Genomic DNA, 22345 nt, shown 5'->3' with positions numbered 1-22345 from the left:
ACGCACTCTCCAGTGTTTTAAATGCAATTTAAAATGAGCTGTGTATTCAAAGGCATGTATTCAATGCTCCTATGTCGTAAATAACGGTGAGAGTGCATGTTTTTTGGAGAGTAGTGAACTTTTTTCTTATATTTTGTGCTTCACTGTATTCAACTCTGTTGCTTCTCCAAAAATATTTTGCGAAGCTAATTCAGTTCACCCTGCACTTCTCCCCATGTGTCTGTTCAATGGGGATTTTAGTGTCTCTCTCAAAAAGTGTATTCAGTGCACAAATTGCGAGTCCTGCTGGTTTCTTTTTTTAGAGATTTTCTCCATTTTTCCTTTGGCATCTTTTTTAGGTGAACTGTAGGGTTATCTTTGTTAAAGTTGTTATTTTTTTTGTTTTTTTATGGCTTGTAAATTTAAAAAAGTACTCTAATGTATTTATTGCAAGTGCCATAATGCTGTACTTCTATATTAATTTATTTGGAATTTAATAAGTTATTTTAATGGTAACCAATAAGAAATCATTTTGTAATGCTCCTAGTAATTTCCCATGCTTCCTCTCTTCTTCCTCACCTAACCCCAAAACAGGCTTTTAAACACGCTAACAATTATAAAATAAATTAAATAAAAACACAGGGCAAAGAAACAATGCAAAAAGCACAACACAAGGATAAAGGCCAAACAGAACAAAATACACCCGTCTGCACAAACCCAATTAAAATAGTCACACAGCCATTTGTTGTAAAATAAATACTAAACAAAACATTAACCTTTCTAAACCTTTGTAAAAAAATACAAGTCCACAAATGCGAGGAACACGCTGCTGAGATGAACAACCTGCTCAGGAATATCCCAGTCTGACCAGCTCACGTGGAGAGCAGGAGAAAACAGATCTCTCCAGTTACAGCACTCCCATTAGAACTCGCATAATTATGCTAAGTTCGCAAAAGGGGCCAGTGAGCTGGCCACACGTTGAGTACTGAGGAAGTCAGAAATAAGGAGATAAGAAAAAGTGCTGAGCACTTGAGCGAGATCACAGGGACACAGAACAGTCAGCGGTGAGCCAGACTCTCAAAAAACATTGAATACTCCTCAAAAAATGTACAAAAAGGATAAATATCAAGGTACTCAACGTTTCCGCCCACTTGGGACCTTCATCAGGAGGTAAGCAACTGATACAGCAATCCAACAGAGGACACAGCTCAGACCACACAGCAGGTTGAGAACTGAAATTAAACAGTGAGTGTCCACAAATCGGAGAGTTCTGTTACGATAATGCATTAAACTTGCACCTTCGGTTTAATTTCAACCCGGCTGCTCCACTAATTCCTGAACTCCACAGGTTTCAGAAATCTAGAAGAATGAACAGGAGCGCTTCATAGTGCGATATCAAAAAAGACAGACTTTTGTTTTTTAAAACATTCCAAGAACGAGTACAGGGTAACATACCACAATGCACGGTTTAACACAACTGTAGTGAATTTCTGTGTCTCACACAGGGTGTTGGAGTGGTTACACTCTTACATGCAAACAGCAAGCAGATTACGTCAGGCCACGACCCTACGCATTTCGTCACTGCCGACTTCGTCAGAGGGCTGGCCTGGCGTCGGACAGGAACCTCTAATATAGCACGTTTTAACAGGGATGGTTAGTGAGCAGCGCAGTGGGAACCAGTGAGTTGGGGCTAGCTGCAGTACCTTTACAAGTGACCAACCTGTTTGGAACAAGTGAAAAAGGTGTGGTGGTCTTGCGCTCTGCTCCTATCTGTGATAAATGATACTGCATAGATGGTGTGTGTTTGTTGGTAGATCTAATTTGGAATGAAGCATGCACTGATTTGCGATTGGTGAGAAATAGGACTTTATTAATCAAATACAGTGTTGGAGCCTGGCGTCCTGCCAGGACCAATTGTATTGCGTTGATAAGTCCAGATGGGGATTCCAGGTGGGGATGGGGGGGGTTAACGGGGTCCCTTGCCTCAAGTACAGTCACGGATATGGTGGGCACACAGGGTTTGTGGTGCAGGGGGCTGGCGTCCCATCCCCCCGCAGTGCACCTCTTAACTGTGTGTTGGTCCAAAGTGTTGAAGAAATTCCTGATCCTTCATGCGATGTTGTCCTTGCAGCCGGCAGCTCGGTCAGTGCGGCAGCTGTGCGCGATCTGGGCTCTACAGTGTGGTGTAACGCGGCTTCTGGGTGACGTCACTGAGCGGGTGACGTGCCCGGCGGCGCAACCAGCTGTTGCACTGTAGGCTCGACTCCCAGCCGGGAGGAGACTTGTAGATGGTTGCATATGCTCTGGTTTGAGGTGTGAGTGATCTCCAACGCGTTTCGGCCTTGCTTGGCCTTCTTCTAGGGAGGTTTTTGCATAATGTTGTTTGCTGTGTTCTTTTATTCAAGTGGGGTGGTCTCGTTGTGGGGGCGGTCATTCTCTGATAGGTGCAGTGCCGAGTTGCGTGATGCTGTCAATCAAGGCTCCTGATTGGTGCAGTATCAAGTTATGTGATCGGTCCCATCTGCTGTCAGTCAAAGGGGGTTGAATAGGTTGTGTTACCTAATGGGTGATGTCATAGTATTGGTGGGCTAATGTATGGATATTCTGTCAGATTGTTGATTAATTTGTGGGTTTATCCACACATTAGCCCACCAATACTATGACATCACCCAGTAGGTAACACTTTGACTGACAGCAGATGGGACCTATCATATAACTTGATACTGCACCAATCAGGAGCCTTGATTGACAGCATCACGCAACTCGGCACTGCACCTATCAGAGAATGATTGCCCCCACAACGAGACCACCCCACTTGAATAAAAGAACCCAGCAAACAACATTATGCAAAAAACGCGCTGACCGAGCTGCCGGCTGCAAGGACAACATCGCAGGAGGGATCAGGACTTCTTCAACACCTTGGACCAACACACAGGTGAGAGGTGCACTGCGAGGGGACTGGTCCCCAGCCCCTTGCACCACCACCCTGTGTGCCCGCCGTATCCATGACTGTACTTGAGGCAACGGACCCCGTTAACCCCCCTCCATCCCTACCCCATCCCACACACCTCCATCTATGCAGTATCATTTATCACAGATAGGAGCAGTACCACCAAACCTTTTTCATTCTAATGTAGCAGGCTTTGATCCATTACATCATAGACAGCTATGTAAAGTTAACACCTTCTATACTCAATATATATTGCAAGACAATGCATATACAATCTTAGTGCTTTTTTTAAGTTGGATATACCTTGTCTTGCAAGATGTATTGAGTATAGAAGGTGTTAACTTCACACAGCTGTCTATTTATATGTGTATATATATATATATATACTTGTAGACGGTCCGGCACTCCTGCTAATATTGCAGCTGCTTCCGTGCCTTCTATTGGAATGTAGATACAATCACGTAGAAGTATAGCGGCACTGGAAGACTTCTCAAATTTCTTTATTGCTGGCGTGAAAACATACACAATGTCCCGACGTTTCGGGGATCAACCGTCCCCTTCTTCAAGGTGTGTGAACAAGTGATAACTAGATGTGCTTACCTTATATCCCCGCTGGCGCTTTACCCGGTGAACGACACCGCCCCCCCTGAGGGCTGGCGTGCAGAAGACGGAGAGCGGAAGTTGTCACTGCTGTTTCCGGCTGAGCGGAGACCTGTGACGTGGCCGTAGTCATGGTGACTGGACGCTCCTATCAATACTGGCTTGCGGCGTCTCTATACGTATATGCCTGTGCATGCAGGCGTTGTCTCAAAGCGTCTGTTGCCATAGTAACCTTACTGCTTTATGTAATTCCTTCCGTTCTCCCTCTGATCACGACAGTCCTTCACCCTGTGAAAATATATGTGACAAACATAAATAAAACAATAATATGCATGTTATCCAGAGTTACACTATTCTGCATCTTATATAATATGACAGTTTCCTTAGTGGGTTGGGTTGGCTAATGCTGCTCCTTTATTGCTCATGTTGGCTGGTATATTTAAAAATTGGATGAGGTTAGCATAGTCTATAATAAAAAACAGGGCGTGCAAGAGTGATTGTAAGAGGTGCACAGAGGGGACTCACACTTCCCTCCTTAAAAGCACCATATAAATAATGTAAGTGAAAAACGTGCTCTATATATAATGTGAGACACTCCTGATGGAGTGAAGTAAATGCCCAGTTCTGATACAGAACATATTTTACATGCTACCCCTACCATATATATAAAAAAATTATTTTAAAAAACATTCCATGAGAATTTTTCGTTGAGACCCCTTGGGCTTAGTGTTCCCAATTGTTGGATCCAACGTGCCTCTAGTTGCAGCAGTTTGCCTGCCCTGTCCCCCCCTCGGATGCTGTCAGGCACATGATCAATGATCTGGTGTTTGAGATCTTTCAGTGTATGTCCTGTGTTGGCAAAATGCCTGGCCACCGGTTGTTCCGAGATTTTTCCTTTTTTGTGTTCTTTGATGGCTGTATTAATGGCCGATCGATGTAGGGCCATCCTCTCTCTGAAGGTCCTTATTGTCTTCCCTATATACTGGAGCTGACAGGGACATGTGATCATGTACACCACGTGTGTTGTTGTACATGTCATGATGTGTTTATTCTTGAAGATTCTGTTCTTCTCTTTATTCATCACTGTGGATCCTGTGATCATGTTTACGCATGTTGTGCACTGTAGACATTTGTAGCATCCCGGTTGTTTTCTTAGGAATGTTCCTTGGGAGCCTTGTGCCAACTGCTTTTCATATCCTGTAATATCTGAGTGTACCACCATGTCCTTGATGTTTCTATTTCTCATATGGCATACCATTGGCCGTGCCTTCTTAAAGGTCTTCAATGCTGGGTCACTGGATACAATGGGCCATAGGGCCCTTGATGCCCTAGGCAGGACTGGACTTGCTGTCGAATATTTGCATGTCCATGGTATAGTGTCTTCTCTTTTTTTGTTCTTAGAGGTCAAGAGGTCTTCTCTTGGTATTGTTGCCACCTCCTTCTTGATTTTTTCCAGCGTTTGGCGACAATACCCTCTCTCTTCAAATTTACTTTGGATTTTATCCATTTCACTTTCCAGAGTTGACCTATCGCTAGTTATTCTGGACACTCTCATGAACTGCGATTTCGGTAGTCCTGCCTTCAGAGCTTTCGGGTGGTGGCTGCTCGCTTTCAGGAGTGTGTTCTTATCGGTTGGTTTTACATATGTTGATGTCTGCAGTCGGTTGTTAACTTTTGTCAATTGTACATCCAGGTAATTGACACTGGTTTCACTGATGGTGTAGGTCACTTTGATGGTTGAATCTCTGTTGTTAACTTGTTGTAACAGTTGTTCCAACTTGCTGATGCCCCCTGTCCAAATTATACAAATATCGTCGATAAAACGAGTGTATAAATAAATGTCTCTACTAATGGAACTATCCTGGAAAAACATCAGTTCCTCCTCTGCCAGCATGAAGATGTTTGCAAATGAGGGCGAGACTGAGCTCCCCATTGCACATCCGCTGACTTGACGATAGAATAGTCCATTAAATAAGAAAAAATTTCTTTCCAGGGTTAGCTTCAGCATTTGGATAAACAGGTCGATATTAAGACCCATAAACTGTTCCTGTTCCAAAATTTTTTTCATTATCTCCAGTCCTTTTTTATGGGGAATATTGGTGTACAGGCTATTAATGTCTATGGTACATAGCACTGTGCCTTCAGGTAGTATTCCCAATTCATTAATACGGCAGAGGAAATCTGTGGTATCCTTTACTAGACGTCTCTGTTTCACTACCAGTGGCTGTAACATGGAGTCTAAAAATATAGATATGGGCTGAAAGATGGAGTCCCTTGCCGATATTATCGGACGTCCCGGGGGGTTCTGGCTATTTTTATGGATCTTCGGAACTGTGTAGAACACTGGGACTATAGGGAATTCTTGTCTCAGTGCTCTCATCAGTTTGTTGGTTATGTGTCCTTGTTGGACTGCTTCCTCCAGCAATGTGTCCACTTCCCGCTTGTAAGCGGTTGTTGGATCCCCTTCCAGTAGTTCGTATACTCCCGGATCTTGTAGTTGGCCCAGCGCTTCTTCCTTGTATTTTGTGAGGTCCATCACCACAATCCCACCCCCCTTATCTGCGGGGCGGATTACTACACTTCGGTCTTCACTGAGGTTCTTAAGGGCTTTCCATTCAGTGGTGGGCAGATTGTGGTGTTTTTTTGCTGCTGCTTGGGAATATCTTTTAATTGAATCATCCAGCAGCCGAGTGTACGCTTTAATAGATGCATTGCTGGATTGGGGGTCATATTTGGACTTGCTTCGTGATTGGATGAATTTTTGATGGGCCATCTCTTGGCTTGGTGGGTCGGTGTTTTGGTAGTGCTCTTTGAGGCGTAGCTTGCGAGAGAACTTATACAGATCTATGCCCCATTGTATCTCATCAAAGTCTTTTGTTGGTACAAAACTGAGGCCCCTGGAGAGTACCTTCTCCTCATCCGGGCTAATTACTCTTGATGACAAATTAAAGATCATTGACTCTGCGTGGGGGTCTTGGCCTTTACCCCGCGTGTGTTGGCCCCCCCTGCGGGTGGGCGTCCCCTGCTTCTTTTTGTGGCCTCGCCTAAAGGGACTACCGTTGATGGTCCTAGCATGCTGTCTGAGTCTGCACATGCAAACTCACTGTCACTGTTTGATGTGGCCTGTTCCCTGCGTGGGGTATTTCGTCTCTTGCGCCACTGTTGTTTCTTGCCATATTGGGGTTTAGTATATTCTTGTTCACCTCCCATTAGCCATCTGTAGACTCTATTCGATTCATAGTCTTCCTTTACTGCCGCATATTTGGATTTTTTAAATTTCACCAAATCCTGATGGTATGTATCTATTTGAACCTGCAGTTTAGACAACCACTTTTGGGACTGGTCTTGTTGGGCCGCTAACGTGAATTCTGGTTCCACATTACTTAATTTGTTGCGAGTGGATGTTAACTCCTTGCCGGCCTCTTCAATCACTAACAGGATCAGGTCCATACTACATTTATTAATGATGCCCACCCATTTGGTACAAAATTCGGGGTTGTACCTCCCGATTGTGGGCATATTACGGATCCTGAATCCTCTGGGTATGTATTTGTCCCTATAGTAGTCGGATAGCGAAATCCCATTCGCTCTCCGTCTCCTGCACGCCAGCCCTCAGGGGGGGCGGTGACGTTCACCGGGTAAAGCGCCAGCGGGGATATAAGGTAAGCACATCTAGTTATCACTTGTTCACACACCTTGAAGAAGGGGACGGTTGATCCCCGAAACGTCGGGACATTGTGTATGTTTTCACGCCAGCAATAAAGAAATTTGAGAAGTCTTCCAGTGCCGCTATACTTCTACGTGATTGTGTATATATATATATATATATATATATATATATATATATATATATATATATATATATATATATATAGCAGATGGGTATGGCGGCACTCACAGGACGTCACAACAAGAAAATAATTCCACACAGAGATATATATATATATATATATATGTTTATTTTACTATTTTATTATGTTTATTGTTAACAGTGTCTGACATTGACCATGTCATTTATGTTTTAAATAAAATTTGTTTACAAATTTTAAGAATTCGTACCCACTATTGATTATCACATTAAGGTGGAGGTTTCTGTTTAGCGCTCTCTATATCCATTCCTTGTGCACATTTCTATCGATGTTGACCTCCACTAACAGGGAGGTCTTATAGAGTAGCTGCTGACAATAGCGCAAAACGAAGGTCTTTTTTCACATATATATATATATATATATATATATATATATAGCGGGCTATGTTAGAGGTTCCTGTCCGACGCTAGGCCAGCCCTCTGATGAAGTCCGCAGTGACAAAATGTGTAGAGTTTAACCACTGTTTAACCACTGAATTTCTGTGGGACACAGAAATTCACGCTGCTATACACTACAGTTGTGTGGAACTGTCCATTGTGGTACGTTACCCTGAACTCGTTCTTGCTTGGAATGTTTTAAAAAATAAAAGTCTGTCTTTCTCTTTCATCCATCCTGGTGACACAAATTGGGGGAGAGGTTGTGTCAATCGCACAGGATAATCAAGATCATAGAGACTTATACTGGACCCTCCTAAATGCTGGTAGATTTTTAATAACTTTTAAATAGATGAGGATGTGCTACCATAGGCATTGGAAATTACAAGAGTGGAGGACAGAAAAGAATGCCTTTTGCTGGTGCACCTAAGAAAAAATGAACTCATAATACATAACGTTTATTGGGTTTATTATTAAAAGATTTTTGCGAAATAAAACCACACATACAGTACAACAATAACAACATAAATTAAAAAGGGGAGGATATTCCCCTGACTCAGTGTGACCCCCAAGTCACCTCTACCCTCTGATTATTTGTGGGTATTTTTTGATACGGTGTGCAACCAAATGAGAGTAAATTCTCTCTATTGAAAAAGATTCACTGTGCTTTAGTCATGCACAGATCATAACATATAATACCTCTCAACTCTAGATTCGATACATTTAGGGCTAAAATCATATGCCTCAAATTGTATCCTTCAGAGGAGCAGGGTTCCGGACCAGGTTACGGCATGCACTAGGCACAGGCAGAAGTCCCGTTTCGGTGCAGCCGTTAGCCCCTGGAGCCGCTAATGTCTCTTGCAGCAGAGCGCTGGTGAACTACATGCGAGGTGTGCAGGCGTGCACTTGCCTCGTTCACCCAGCTAGCTCAGGTTAGAGAAGACGCTAGGTCTGGCGCCAGACTAGCATCTTGGTCACGGAATGAACCAGTGACCGGGGTTGCGCAGCGGTACAGATCAAAATAATAACATTGTCTGTGGGGAAGGGAAAAGGGGGTTTTCAACACACTGAGTGTGTTAGTCGGTCAGTGTACGCTTCGCAATGAACGCTTCCTCAGGACCACCTGGCGGGCGCCCGGAAGCTCCTTTTATTCCACCTATCCTATGCATATTGATGAGATGCAAATAATTGGAGGTGTGTGTTCCAGCGTGCAGATCATTGGCCTCGCAGCGTGACACGTATATTTCAATACCCGTATCAGATCATAGTTTGTAAGTAGCGTTTGCATTGATGCATATCCTAACTTAGAAAAATTGAATATTACATTAAGGTGGAGGTTTCTGTTTAGCGCTCTCTATATTCATTCCTTGTGCACATTTCTTAACCCAGGCACCCTTTATCCACACCGCCCCTTCATAATGTTGACTCTGAAGAAGGAGAATGTGTTGAAGAGATGTTTTGGGATTAGAGGGAAGAGTCTGAATCCTCTGTCCCTGGTATTGAAGATTTGATTTTGGCTGTTAAACAGGCATTAAATCTATCTGACGTGGATAAGACACCCCAGCAAGGTGTGTTTAAGAAACAGCGCAGAGACGCAGTTACCTTTCCTTCAGATGAAGGCATGCAAGAACTGCTGGGGGGAGCATGGAAAACACCTGATAAAAGACTCCTTATGCCCAAAAGGTATTTGAGCTTATATCCCATGCCGGAGGAGCATGTTAAATTGTCGGAAAAGATTCCACTTATGGATGCCCCGGTGGCCAGGTCGTCTAAAACTACGGCTTTGCCAGTGCAAGGGGGTGCTGCATTCAAAGACCCTGTGGATAAGACATTGGAGGGTTGTTTGAAAGCAGTTTTTACTTTAAGGCCCATTATTGCATCAGTCTGGGTCCCTAAGGCCATGATGGTTTGGGCGAATCTTGTGTTCTCTGCTTCAGCCTGATTCTGAAGCATTTGCCATGGCAGAAAAGTTAAGGGCTGTGGCTGAATACACTTGTGAGGCTGGAGAAGAGGGAGTTAAGATGGCGTCTAAAGTGTCGGCCAATGCCAAAGTGTCCAATGTCTTATCCACAGGGTCTTTGAATGCAGCACCCCCTTGCACTGGCAAAGCCGTAGTTTTAGACGGCCAGGAGGGCCTTCTGGCTTAGGGCTTGGGAAGAGGATAAGGATTTTAAGAAGTTTCTTGAAGCACTAGCTTCAAAAGGGTAATTGCTTTTTGTCTCTGAACTAGAATCCCTTATCAAACAGGCCACAGGGGGGAAGAGGACTTTTCTTCACACAGCGGCTGGAAAAGGCTGGAGCGTCTAGGTTCGCAGCCTTTCGCTCGTCCTTTCGTCCATCCTTTAGAGGGGGTGCTTCCACCAGAGGGCAGTCTGGTAGAGGTAGATTTCCTTCGGGAAATGAAAGGCTCCCAAGTCCCGTTTTGGTGCCTTCGCAAGAAAGCCGGTGGCCAAGGGGGAGGATAAGCCCTCCTCATGACGTGATGGAGGCCCACCTTCTGGGAACAGAGAGGGGGGTTGCCTCCTACTTTACCGGGACGTTTGGGCTCTCTCCACCCAGGATCCTTGGGTTCTCAGTGTTGTTTCTAAAGTGGTATCCACTTTTCATTTAAACTAGGAAATCATGCTCTCTGTGTTTTGTCCTCCAGAGGAGGTGAGGAATTAGGGACAAACTAAAGAAATTGGATGTTGTTTGCATTTATGTGGACAGAGTGAAGGAGTTTCAGAAAACTGACTTGTTACTGGTACTGTATGACGTACATAAGAGAGGGTGTCTAAGCAGACTATTGCTAGGTGGTTAAGGTCGGTTATTGCCTTTGCCTATTACTAAAGTTGGCAGACCGGTGCCCTACAGAATTAATGCTCATACCACTAGATTGGTTGCTTCCTCTTGGGCTGTGCGTCATAGGGCTACTGCAGAGCAAGTATGCAGGGCTGCCACTTGGTCCTCTGTTCACACTTTCACCAAATTCTACAGGTTCCATGAGTTTGCGTCGGAGGACTTCATTTGGGCGAGCAGTGATGAGAACTGCGGGCCTGAGTGTACCCTCCCAAAGGACCGGCTCTTGATCATACCACGGTTGCGCTGTGTCACCAGGATGGATGAAAGAGAAAAGGGGATTTTTGCAAGAACTTACAGTTCGAATCCCTTTTTCTGAATCCATCCTGGTGACACAGCGATCCCTCCCTTACGCTCAGTAAGTTATGCCGTTTTTATGTGTTGTCATGTTATATGGTTGTTATTACTTGATTGTGCATATTTATATGTTCAGGCGTTGTACTGAGTAATATATCCTAGTGTGCTCTGGAAGTTGAACTGAGGAATGCTGGGAGGCAGAAGGAAGGAGCCTGCCTCTCTCAAAGTTTTAGCATAGGTGCCTGGCTCCTGGCAGACCCTTCTACATCCCATGGTTGAGCTGTGTCACCTGGATGAATTCAGATAAAGGTATTTGAACGGTATGTTCTTACAAAAATCTCCTTTTTTTGATATCGCACTATAGAGCTCTCCTGTTCCTTCTTTTCAATAGATGCTGTGCTAGAAGCACTACAGCAGACAGCAACAGGCAGGGAAGAGGAACTGCATGGGTTTTCAAAGATGGCAGGTGCTAGAATGAACACTATATACACTGCTCAAAAAAATAAAGGGAACACTAATATAACACATCCTAGATCTGAATGATTTAAATATTCTTATTAAATACTTTGTTCGTTACATAGTTGAATGTGCTGACAACAAAATCTCACACAAATTATCAATGGAAATCAAATTTATTAACCCATGGAGGTCTGGATTTGGAGTCACACTCAAAATTAAAGTGGAAAAACACACTACAGGCTGATCCAACTTTGATGTAATGTCCTTAAAACAAGTCAAAATGAGGCTCAGTAGTGTGTGTGTGGCCTCCATGTGCCTGTATGACCTCCCTTCAACGCCTGAGCATGCTCCTGATGAGGTGGCGGATGGTCTCCTGAGGGATCTCCTCCCAGACCTGGACTAAAGCATCGGCCAATTCCTGGTCTGTGGTGCAACGTGGCATTGGTGGATGGAGCGAGACATGATGTTCCAGATGTGCTCAATTGGATTCAGGTCTGGGGAACGGACGGGCCAGTCCTTAGCATGAATGCCTTCGTCTTGCAGGAACTGCTGACACACTCCAGCCACGTGAGGTCTAGCATTGTCTTGCATTAGGAGGAACCCAGGGCCAACCACACCAGCATATGGTCTCACAAGGGGTCTGAGGATCTCATCTCGGTACCTAATGGCAGTCAGGCTACCTTTGGCGAGCACATGGAGGGCTGTGCGGCCTCCCAAATAAATGCCACCCCACATCATTACTGACCCACTGCCAAACCAGTCATGCTGGAGGATGTTGCAGGCAGCAAGTCTCCATACTCTGTCACATCTCTCATGTGCTCAGTGTGAACCTTCTTTCATGTGTGAGGAGCACAGTGGCGAATTTGCCAATCTTGTCAAATGCCAAACGTCCTGCACGGTGTTGGGCTGTAAGCACAACCCCCACCTGTGGACGTTGGGCCCTCATACCACACTCATGGAGTCTGTTTCTGACCGTTTGAGTAGACACATGCACATTTGTGGCCTGCTGGAGGTCATTTTGCAGAGCTCTGGCTGTGCTCCTTCTGTTCCTCCTTGCGCAAAGGCGGAGGTAGCGGTCCTGCTGCTGCGTTGTTGCCCTCCTACCTCCTCTTCCACGTATCCTGATTTACTGACCTGTCTCCTGGTAGCGCCTCCATTCTCTGTACACTACGCTGACAGACACAGCAAACTTTTTTGCCACAGCTTGCATTGATGTGCCATCCTGGATGAGTTGCACTAACTGAGCCACTTGTGTGGGTTGTAGACTCCGTCTCATGCTACCACTAGAGTGAAAGCACCGCCAGCTTTCAAAAGTGACCAAAACATCAGCCAGAAAGCATAGGAGCTGAGAAGTGGTCTGCAGAACAACTCCTTTATTGGGGTTGTCTTGCTAATTGCCCATCATTTCCACCTGTTCTCTATTCCATTTGCACAACAGCATGCAAAATTGATTGTCAATCAGTGTTGCTTCCTAAGTGGGCAGTTTGATTTCACAGAAGTGTGATTGACTTGGAGTTATATTGTGTTGTTTAAGTGTTCCCTTTATTTTTTTGAGCAGTGTATTTATTATAGATAGATAGAATTGAAAGATATCTATATATAGATAGATTTGATAGATATCTATATATAGATAGATTTGATAGATATATAGATAGATATAGATAGATATCTATATATGCAAATAAAGATAAATAAGAATAGGAGTGTGCTCTATACAAATTCACCAACATCAAGTTTTTACTATGAATATAAAACAATTATAAAATCAGATATTTTTATTCATAAATCATCAATAAACAAATCAATAAAAGAGTTTATTTGGATTGAACTTTTTTATGTTGCTTCCAACAGTAATTCCAAAGTCAAACTGTTCAGTTCAAGATCTTAACCCTACGTGTTTAGTCCGTTAGGACTTCCTCATGGGCAATATGAATCCTTTGAACTTCTATACAAAATTCTTCAATGTTGAAGGTAGTGAAATAAATATATATATGTTGAAAGTGGTACACTGTGGTGAGATGGATATATTTCTAACCACCCAATTCACAAGGTATATAAGGAGAAAATGTCTTAACAATTTTCAGGTCATAGAAAGTTGTCACTTCAAGTAGCACGAGAAAAATGGAATATTCACTAACCCAAATCCACTTTGTTTCACCAGTCTCTGAACAAGTTTAAATACCAAAATTACACAGCATTAATGCGCGATTGTAGGAGCCGTTTACACACTCTCCTGGTCTCCATTCGTGGATCTCGCAGAACTCAGTCAGCACGCTAGGCCACTACCCTACACGTTTTGTTGCATGCGGTTCTTTCACCTGTGATGTATCGCATGCAACCCCTGTTCATCACCGCCAGGAGGGGGTTCGAGTCGGAGGACGGACGTCAACTGAGCCTCAGTTTATGTCACCCTTATTCTTATATCAGTGGATAAACATTTATTGGTTACAAACATCCAACATAAACATAGGTTGAACTAGATGGACGCAAATCTTTATTCAGCCTCACCTACTATGTAACTACAGTATGTAAGTGTCATGTCCCAAGATGCAGCAGTGTATATATACTAATTCCTTATCTTACATCATCCTTTGCTGTAAATCGCTATTTTCTTGTTTTGCTCAATGATATTAATGGTCAGAGCCGGGCATAGGCCAGCTAGGCAATTGCCTAGGGCATCTGGAATGCCTAGGGGCATTCATGCCAGCCTTGGGCTAGCTACCACGATCGGAACTCTCAGTTCCGATCGGGTAGCTCAGGGAGCCGGCAGCAGCAAGTGAGGGCAACTGGTATTATCAAAAAGGGCAGTGGGAGGAGGGCTAGTATGCATGACTAGCAGAAGCAGCTCCTTCTCCCATGTTTTTCCTAACTGCTCAGCAGCAGTACGATAGCCCATTGTAGCCCCGCCCCCTTGTGGATATATCCCGTGATTCACGGGTCTGTGGGGAGGGGGTGAATCTAAAAAGACAGGTGTCTCACAAAATAGCTTTATATTTGCTCCACCCCTCCTGTCAACCCGCGAATCGCAGGCATGTGCCGTGGGGGAGGGGCTAATGATGAAAGTACTGATGCCAGGCGTTGGCACTCCCGAATCCTCATCTCCTCTATCTGGACAGGGCAGTCTTCAAATGTGAGTATCTGTGAGCTTCTGTTGTGTATGTACACAGTATGTATATATTTTATGTGTGAGTGTGTATATTTAAGTGATCGAGTGTGTGTGTGTGTGTGTGTGTGTGTGTGTGTGTAAGCCTTTAATGTGAATACTATGGAGAAAACTTCTGGCAATACTGCTAGAAGTGTTGCTAATGCTGTTATGTTACACTCCATACACCGAACATTAAATGGGTACTGTTTTTTAGTAGTGTGTATATTTATGCATACAGTATGTGTGTATCTGTATGTGTGTATACAGTTGTGGGTGTGTAGGTGGGCTATATAACATATGTGTTTGTGTGTATATATACAGGTATACTTATCCTGCATTTGCCCGTTTGTAGAGGTAGTATTTAAAATTTGCAAATCCAAAGTACAGCCAGAATGTATGTAGAAGGGACTGCATCAGGAATCTCAGATACCTGCTGCGATCCCACCTGTCCCACACCCAGCTGGATCCCCCATAGGTTGCAATGCTGCCCAATGTACCAATATCTGAAGCATTCCAGATATTTGGTCCCGCAACTACTGCCATCTTAGAATGGTGGTAGCCTATTGTAGCCTACAGGCTACACCTTGCACTGCCAGCGGGGCAGTTCGATCAGCTGGGGGGAAGCACTGATCCTCTGGTACCCGGCAGAGCAGATCTCAGGGATCCGGACTTTAGGATAGCATATTGCAATGCGATTCTGGGAGGTAAGACCCCGTCCAGATCGCATTGTATATGTTATCCTTAACAAATGGGCCACTATAACCCTAAAGTGCATGGTAGGAGACAAAGGCCACCAAACCAAGGGGAAGAGGATGGTGTTGCCAAATAACCACACTGGTGAGTATGATACATGCCCCGGCCAGTGCTCCCTTGAAAACCTTCTATCTCTTCTGTGATTAAACCATGCTGTTTGATGAGCAGCTTGAGCAATTTAACCACTTCCACAGCACTTCTAATGCCCATTTAGGGATACATACGCAGTCCCGGAAATCAGGATGCCAGTGGTAACAAGACAGACAGCGGCATCCCGATATGGAGAATTCCGACAGGGTTTCCATACATTACCTAGCCCTCTCCCCCTACCTTGCAGCAGCCTAACCCTCCCCACCCCCACAGCGCAAACAACCCACCTCACCTAAATCCCTTACCCCAAAACCTAACCATAACCCCCCCTTGTAAGTGCAATAACTCCACTCCGCAGCCCAATCCCCCCCAGCAGCCTAACCCTAAACCCCCCACCAGGAAGCATGTGGGAGAGAGGGTGCGGGACCGCAGGAGACATAAGTTATTACCTATTCATGTCAGTGGGTGGGTAGAGGCCCCAGTGCATTGCTTTGCACAAGGACCTTAAATTCTGTTAAGGTGGCCCTGCTGCTCAGCCTTTCACACCCACCTCAGTAACGGAAGTGGTGTAATGTCAACAAGGAGCGATAACATGAATAAGGGACTCTAATGTGTGGTATAATGTTGCACTAGTGTGTGTGTGGTGTCATTTGAATTGGGGATATTGTGCGGCCCCTTCCCAGCAAGAACACCCCCCCCCCCCACACCTTTGGTCAATGTGCCAAAAGTATGGGGGGTGGGGGCACCAGTCCTCTTGCATTATGGAGAGCGTACCAAAATTCTGATTGCTATGGGTGAAAGGTGATGCATGTTGCTGTGCTGTGAGGAGTGCTGGGTCCGAAGCGGAACAAGCATTGGGGGTGGGGGGCCACCAGCCAAAATCTTGCCTAGGGCATCAGATTGATTAGGGCCGGCTCTGATCACGGTTATGCATAGACTGAGACACAAGTAATTTCTGTGGATATACTGTAGCTACAGAAGAAAACACAGTGTGGCAGAGACAGCAGATCTCCACATAAGAGTAATGTGGTGGATCCAGACCATGTGATGGATCCAAAACAGGTGATGGAGCAGTAGCAAAAGCAAGGTTGGGTAATCAGCAGAACCTGTGATCTCCTGATATAAGTATTCCAGGGAAAAGGGTAAATGCTCTTGATGGTGGATTAGGTGACCAAGCGATAGGATGGGGTGTGGGGTATGGTAGGGACCACTGGAGTATTTTGAAGAGTCTGTTTTATGCTGGATTACCTGTATGCTGCTGTATGTAACTACGCTTGTCTATGGAATTAATCGGGTATGCTGTATCCTGCTTTAAAAATAAAGAACAAAGTCTTTTTGAATTCATTTGAATTCATCCCCATGTATGTGATCCTTTTCACAACATGTATGTATATAGATCTTGACACAAGCCAAGTGTATAGTCTAACCATTACCCTTATTCTTAACTCTTTGAGTACCAAGTGCATTTGTCAAAATAGGTGTGAAAACTGGAAATTTGTTATGGTTCTGCGCTGTGTAAGAGCTGCTCTAATTATTTAGGGAATTTTGTACCATACAAAAGAGCTCTATAAATGTAAATTATATAATATAAATAATTAAAGTAAGAGTGGTACCTGCAAAGTAAAATAATGGTTATGGTAATATTTACACCCTTTTGGGGATGTTTTGAAAGATTATTATAAAAACAATTGTTTTAAAATTGGAGGTGCCAATATTCATTACCCTCACTCATAAGGTGCCTATACAGGTTACAATTATTGTATACAATATCGCATCTCGGTTTTGCAATGAGATCAGATCTAGTACAAAAAGTATGTGCTGCACATACGTTTTTTTGTACTAGATCTCATCTCATCGCAAAACCAAGATGAGATGCAATATTGTATACAATAATTATAACGTGTATGGGCACCATAACTCTAAGTTGCTCCAACTGTGGAGAATTTAAGCTGTGCAATTGTGGTCTTATTTGGTGCATGCTGATGTCCACAATCAGATCTTCACTCTCCGCAGTCATGGGATGACCGCAAGATGTTTAGGCCATTAACTCTCTCTGCACGTTACATCTGCAGTTCACATGGTTTTGCCATGTGAACAAATTAAGAACAAATTTGTACTGCGATCAGATCTGAATAAGGGCCACAGTGTATGGGGCCTTAAGGGAAAAAAAGGGTATGGACTTAGTTATAAAAAGAGAAAGGAAGAAATAGTGACCAGATTCAATGGAAGACCTGATTTATGGGCTAATATTTGGCAACTAACTAAAGGCATGAAATATTTGACAAAGATTGACACGTCAGGACTACAGTGGAGTGGAATAATTAAAGTAATAAGTAATTACATTATCAGTCACATAATTTTCTTATTTAAAACATTACAAGAATCTTTTAATGAGTTAATTAGTGTATTGTATATTAATGTTAATTGCATTATCAGCAAGTAAATTTACGACATAAACTAAAAAAGTCAACATTTTTGACCGATTTAATCAAATGTATTTGTTAAGTAAATAAGGAATATTTAAACATCTATTTACAACTTTTGCTAAATGCTGCTGTAGTTTGGTTGTGCTCATGTTTAACAAGTTCATCCATAAAATAACCTTATATATAATTTGTGCAATCTTTGTTTAGGGAAAACAATAATTACAATACAATATGAAAGCAGAGATTAGTGCGGTGCACTCTCGGTGCCCGCGCAGTAGACAGATCTGCGATCTTAAGATGTGCGTATAAATTGGCCTTGAAATCTTTTGTCCGTCCTGGACAAAAGATTTATCTTAAGATCCGGTGTGCGTTCCTATGGATCTTTTGCTAAATCTTCTGATCTTTCATGCATCATCGAGATCGGATGATTATTGGAAAAAATCGGGCAATCGGAAAAAAAAAAATCGCTCTGGTGTGTGGGCACCATAAAACTACGGATGGTCCCTTGGATATATTTTTACTAGATATAGTTAAATTGTCATTACAATGTAACAAATAAGTGCAATAAACTGTATATGTAACAGGTTGGATTTCTAGATCAGTCTGGGTGGTCACTGGGAGAAAGGGTGGCCAGTCAATCCAGGGATTGAGAGGTAAAGTACCAAGATCTGAACTTGGCATCCTGCTAGTCTGGGAGTGATAGGGTTCAGTCTTTTCGTGCACATGTAAAATGAGGGTATGGATCATAGGCTCGACAAGAACAAGGTCGACAGTCATTAGGTCAACCACTGAAGATCGACATGCAGCATGGTAAACATGACTGAAGGTCGACATGGGGTTAGGTCGACACAGTCATTAGGTCAACATGCACAAGGTTGCCAGTCCAAAGGGCGACATGGGGTTTTTCACTTTTTTTGTCCCGAATGTCGACACATTCGACATGAACACTAAAAAAGGTGCAAAATGTTCCCTCACATGGCTCACTGCACTCGCCATGATTTGGGCACCGTGACTTGCTAAGCTTGGCACAGTATTTTATTCTCTCACCACACCAAAGTGGATGGTAGGGCATGAAATACTGCCTGTCGGCACTTGTCGGCTCAAAAAAAAAGGTGAAAAACCCCATGTTCACATTTTGACTTGATATTTTGACTGTTGACCTTGTTAATGTCGACCTAATGACCCTGTCGACTTAATCCCATGTTGACCTTCATGCTTGTCAAGCTTCAGTGGTCGCCCTAATGACTGTTGATCTTCCTCTTGTCGACCTAGTGACCATATAGCGTAAATATATTGCTATATGGCTCAATCTTCTGTGTGGGATTGGGAGTGTGGGTGGAGTGTAAGGATAGTGTCTGCGGACCTGCTGAGTGTCCCCTGTTTCAGAGCGGGGGTGTCTTGTTGGTGGTCTGAGCTAGGGGATTCATGGAGTTGGGACCCCTCCGAGTCTTGCTTTCTAGTTAATTCCATTTGTACAGAGATCGACTCACCCGTCGCCCGTATACACTCCGTTTTGTGAGCCTCCTTCCATCCGGTCTGTATCTCTGCAGCTCTGATATCCATGTAGTTCTTAGTGTGTTGCTTCCGGGTTAGCGTGCCACATGACCTGCGAACCCACGACATGGAGCAGTGCTGGTCATGTGACATGTGAACCCTGAAATGGCACATGGAGAAACCGGTACTAAGAACTGCACGGATATCAGAGCTGCGGTGATACCAACCGGATGGAACAAGGCTTGGAAAACAGAGTGGATATGGACGACGAGTGAGTCGATCTCTGTAGGACGGGAATTACGTGGAGAGCAAGACTCAGAGGGGTCCCAACTCCACAATCCCCTATCCCCGTCTGCCAAGTGTCTCTGGGAGGATTAGGAGCTGGTTGCATGCTGTACCCAACAGGGGGAATGCTCAGCGGGTCCAGAGACACTATCCTTATCCATGCAGACACTCTACCTGCACTTCCTGTCCCAACCCCTGTGTCCAGCACAGAAGATTGAGCTATATAGCCTCATTTAACATCAGTGCATGAAGATACTTAACCTCATCACCCACAGACTAGCATGACACCGTGATTAGAACTTTGTCCTTTTCCTTTTTCTAATGTATTGTACTTTACCCCTGGATTGATTGACCACCTTTTCTCCCACTGGCCACCCAGACTGCTTTAGTAATTCAACCTGTTACTGATACAGTTTATTACACTTGTTTGTTACATTGCAGTGACATTTTAACTACCGTATATCTAGTAAAAGTGCATTTATATTGAACAAGGGACCATCAGCATCAAAGCTCAGCACTGCTTTCACATTATCCAATACGGGCTGGTCCGCCGTTTAGTGCTGCAGCTAGTCGAAACCAATTGGTTTCAGTGCGCAGGTAACATCCAACTAGTTTACTAATTACAATATGTTAACATTTTGTACTATCTTTGTGATATTATTAAACCACACCTAGACAGAGCAATATTACTCGCAAAATAGTAACAAGTATTTTATATTATGTGTTTTCTCAGGGGAGGTTACACCAGGTTTGACACAAACAGAATATGCCCTTCGTCGCCACAAGCTGATGTCTAATATCCAGAAAGAATCTCAACTTTTGGGTTGTTCTTCGGATCATGCTGTCGTTTTTTTGTCGAACTCTACACTGTACATGACAAGTGACATTCCCTTTCCTTTTCATCAAAACAACGACTTCCTTTACTTATGTGGATTCTTAGAACCCGATAGTATTCTACTTTTACAGAACCGACCAGGCCATGAACTACCATCTCACACAGCCACACTATTTGTGCCCCGCAGAGACTCTGGACGGGAGTTATGGGATGGACCTCGGTCTGGACCTGATGGAGCTGTTGCACTGACTGGAGTAGACCAAGCTTTCCCAATCGAGGAATTTAAACATGTACTGCCCATGTTGCTTGGTATGTGATCGCTAAATTGAAAGGCTTAGTAGGAAAATGAATAGTTAAATGTGTAAAGTTTAATATTCAGTATAATACTGTTGTCCCTTTGAAATGATCATGTTCTGCACCACTTCAGTATATGCCTCCAGATTGATTCTACCACATTCTCATCTGCATTATCTAGATTCCTGATGTAAACTTAAGGTGTGTACACATGGTGCAATATGGTCGCTGAGCAATTTTAGCTTAATATCTCTCAGCAATATATTGCTCAGTGTACTGACTTAATATCTTTCAGCAATATATTGCTCAGTGTACAATTTTCATCAGCGACCAGTGATTTTGGCTAAAAAGTTATTCTGTCTCATTCTGTTTCTACCTTATTTTGACTAGAAATCACTGGTCACTGATGCACAGAGCATTGCGCACCAGCGACCAGCAATTTTTAGCCATAATCACAGGAGCACGCGACCATTAAAAGCTGGCTGCAGGAGCACGCGCGTGTGTACAAGGCTTTAGTTATAGGATAATTATTTTAAGGGAATGGGATAATGTCAGTGGCTGCACTTTGAACCAGTTGATCACTTATCATACACTACTTTTAAAATGTGTTTTATTTAGTATTATTAATACAGGGCTCGACAAATCCAGGCCATGGCGACCAGATTCTGCTTCCTGGCGACCAGACCAGGGAGGTAGCAGCACTCCCACCCTCTCCCAACAGACAGAGCAGCACGGGCAGTGTTGCCTGACCCCCCCACCACCTCTTATAGAGCTGAGCAGCAGCAGTGCGGGCAGCGTTGCATGATCTCCCCTCCTAATAGAGCTGAGCTGTAGCAGTGCCGGCAGTGGCAGCCCAACCCTCCCTCTCTTAACAGAGCAGCGGCAGCGTGCCCTAGCCAGCGTTGCCTGACCTCCCCTACCCTCCCTCTCCTAACAGACCGCAGCGGCAATGCGGGCAGCATTGCCCCCCCCCCCCCTTAACAGCAGCAGCAGCGCACCGCGGCCAGCATTGCCCGACTCCCCCTTTCCCCCCCTGCCAAGTGGCAGCTGGCACAGAGTAGCACGGGATAAAGAGACCAGCAGCGACCAGGAAGCAGGTGCCGAGCAGTGACCAGGAGACTTACTGATGTTGGTGAGCCCCCCTTCCCACCTATTCACTAACTCTTTCCCTATCACTTCATGCCCATCATCTCACTCCCGCTTGCCCCTTATCATCGGCCCTCCAGAACCTCACCCTCTCAACTGTTGCCTCTCCCCTCTCAAGTAACCCCCCATCACCTCACCCTCTCTATTGCTCTCTTGTTGCCTCACGCCCACTCACCCCCTGTCACCTCTCCCTCCACGACCTTACTCATTCACCCCCTGGCACCTCACCCTGTATCACCTCACACCCTCTTGCACGGTCACCTCACCCCCGTCACCTTCCCATTCTCATCTTATCCCTCTCTCTCACCTCTTCTCCACCCTGTCACATCCCCCACATCGCACTGTGTAGGGGCACCCTTAAGTTTGTCTGGCTCCTATACTTTTGTCCTGGCTCCTAGATTTAAAAAAAAAATTGTCAAGCCCTGTGTTAATATTATTTTATATGGGTGGACTGTTTGTTTAGCTAATTAAAGTGTGAGCCAAATACATCGGGGAAATTCATGAAAACTAA

General features: G+C 44.3%; 1 protein-coding gene across 1 annotated transcript in view; it reads left to right on the top strand.

The window, feature by feature from the left end:
• The window catches only part of XPNPEP3 (X-prolyl aminopeptidase 3), a 150696-nt gene that overhangs the window by 39642 nt on the left and 88709 nt on the right, over window positions 1-22345 (top strand). Inside the window, exon 3 of the mRNA XM_083156639.1 lies at window positions 20293-20703. Within this exon, the coding sequence (XP_083012765.1) occupies window positions 20293-20703 (411 nt within the window). The remainder of the gene's footprint in view (window positions 1-20292; window positions 20704-22345) is intronic.

This window comes from Crinia signifera, chromosome 8 (assembly GCF_055691185.1).
Source record: "Crinia signifera chromosome 8, ASM5569118v1, whole genome shotgun sequence".
Lineage (NCBI taxonomy): Eukaryota > Metazoa > Chordata > Amphibia > Anura > Myobatrachidae > Crinia > Crinia signifera.
This window is presented reverse-complemented; position numbering and strand designations above follow the sequence as displayed.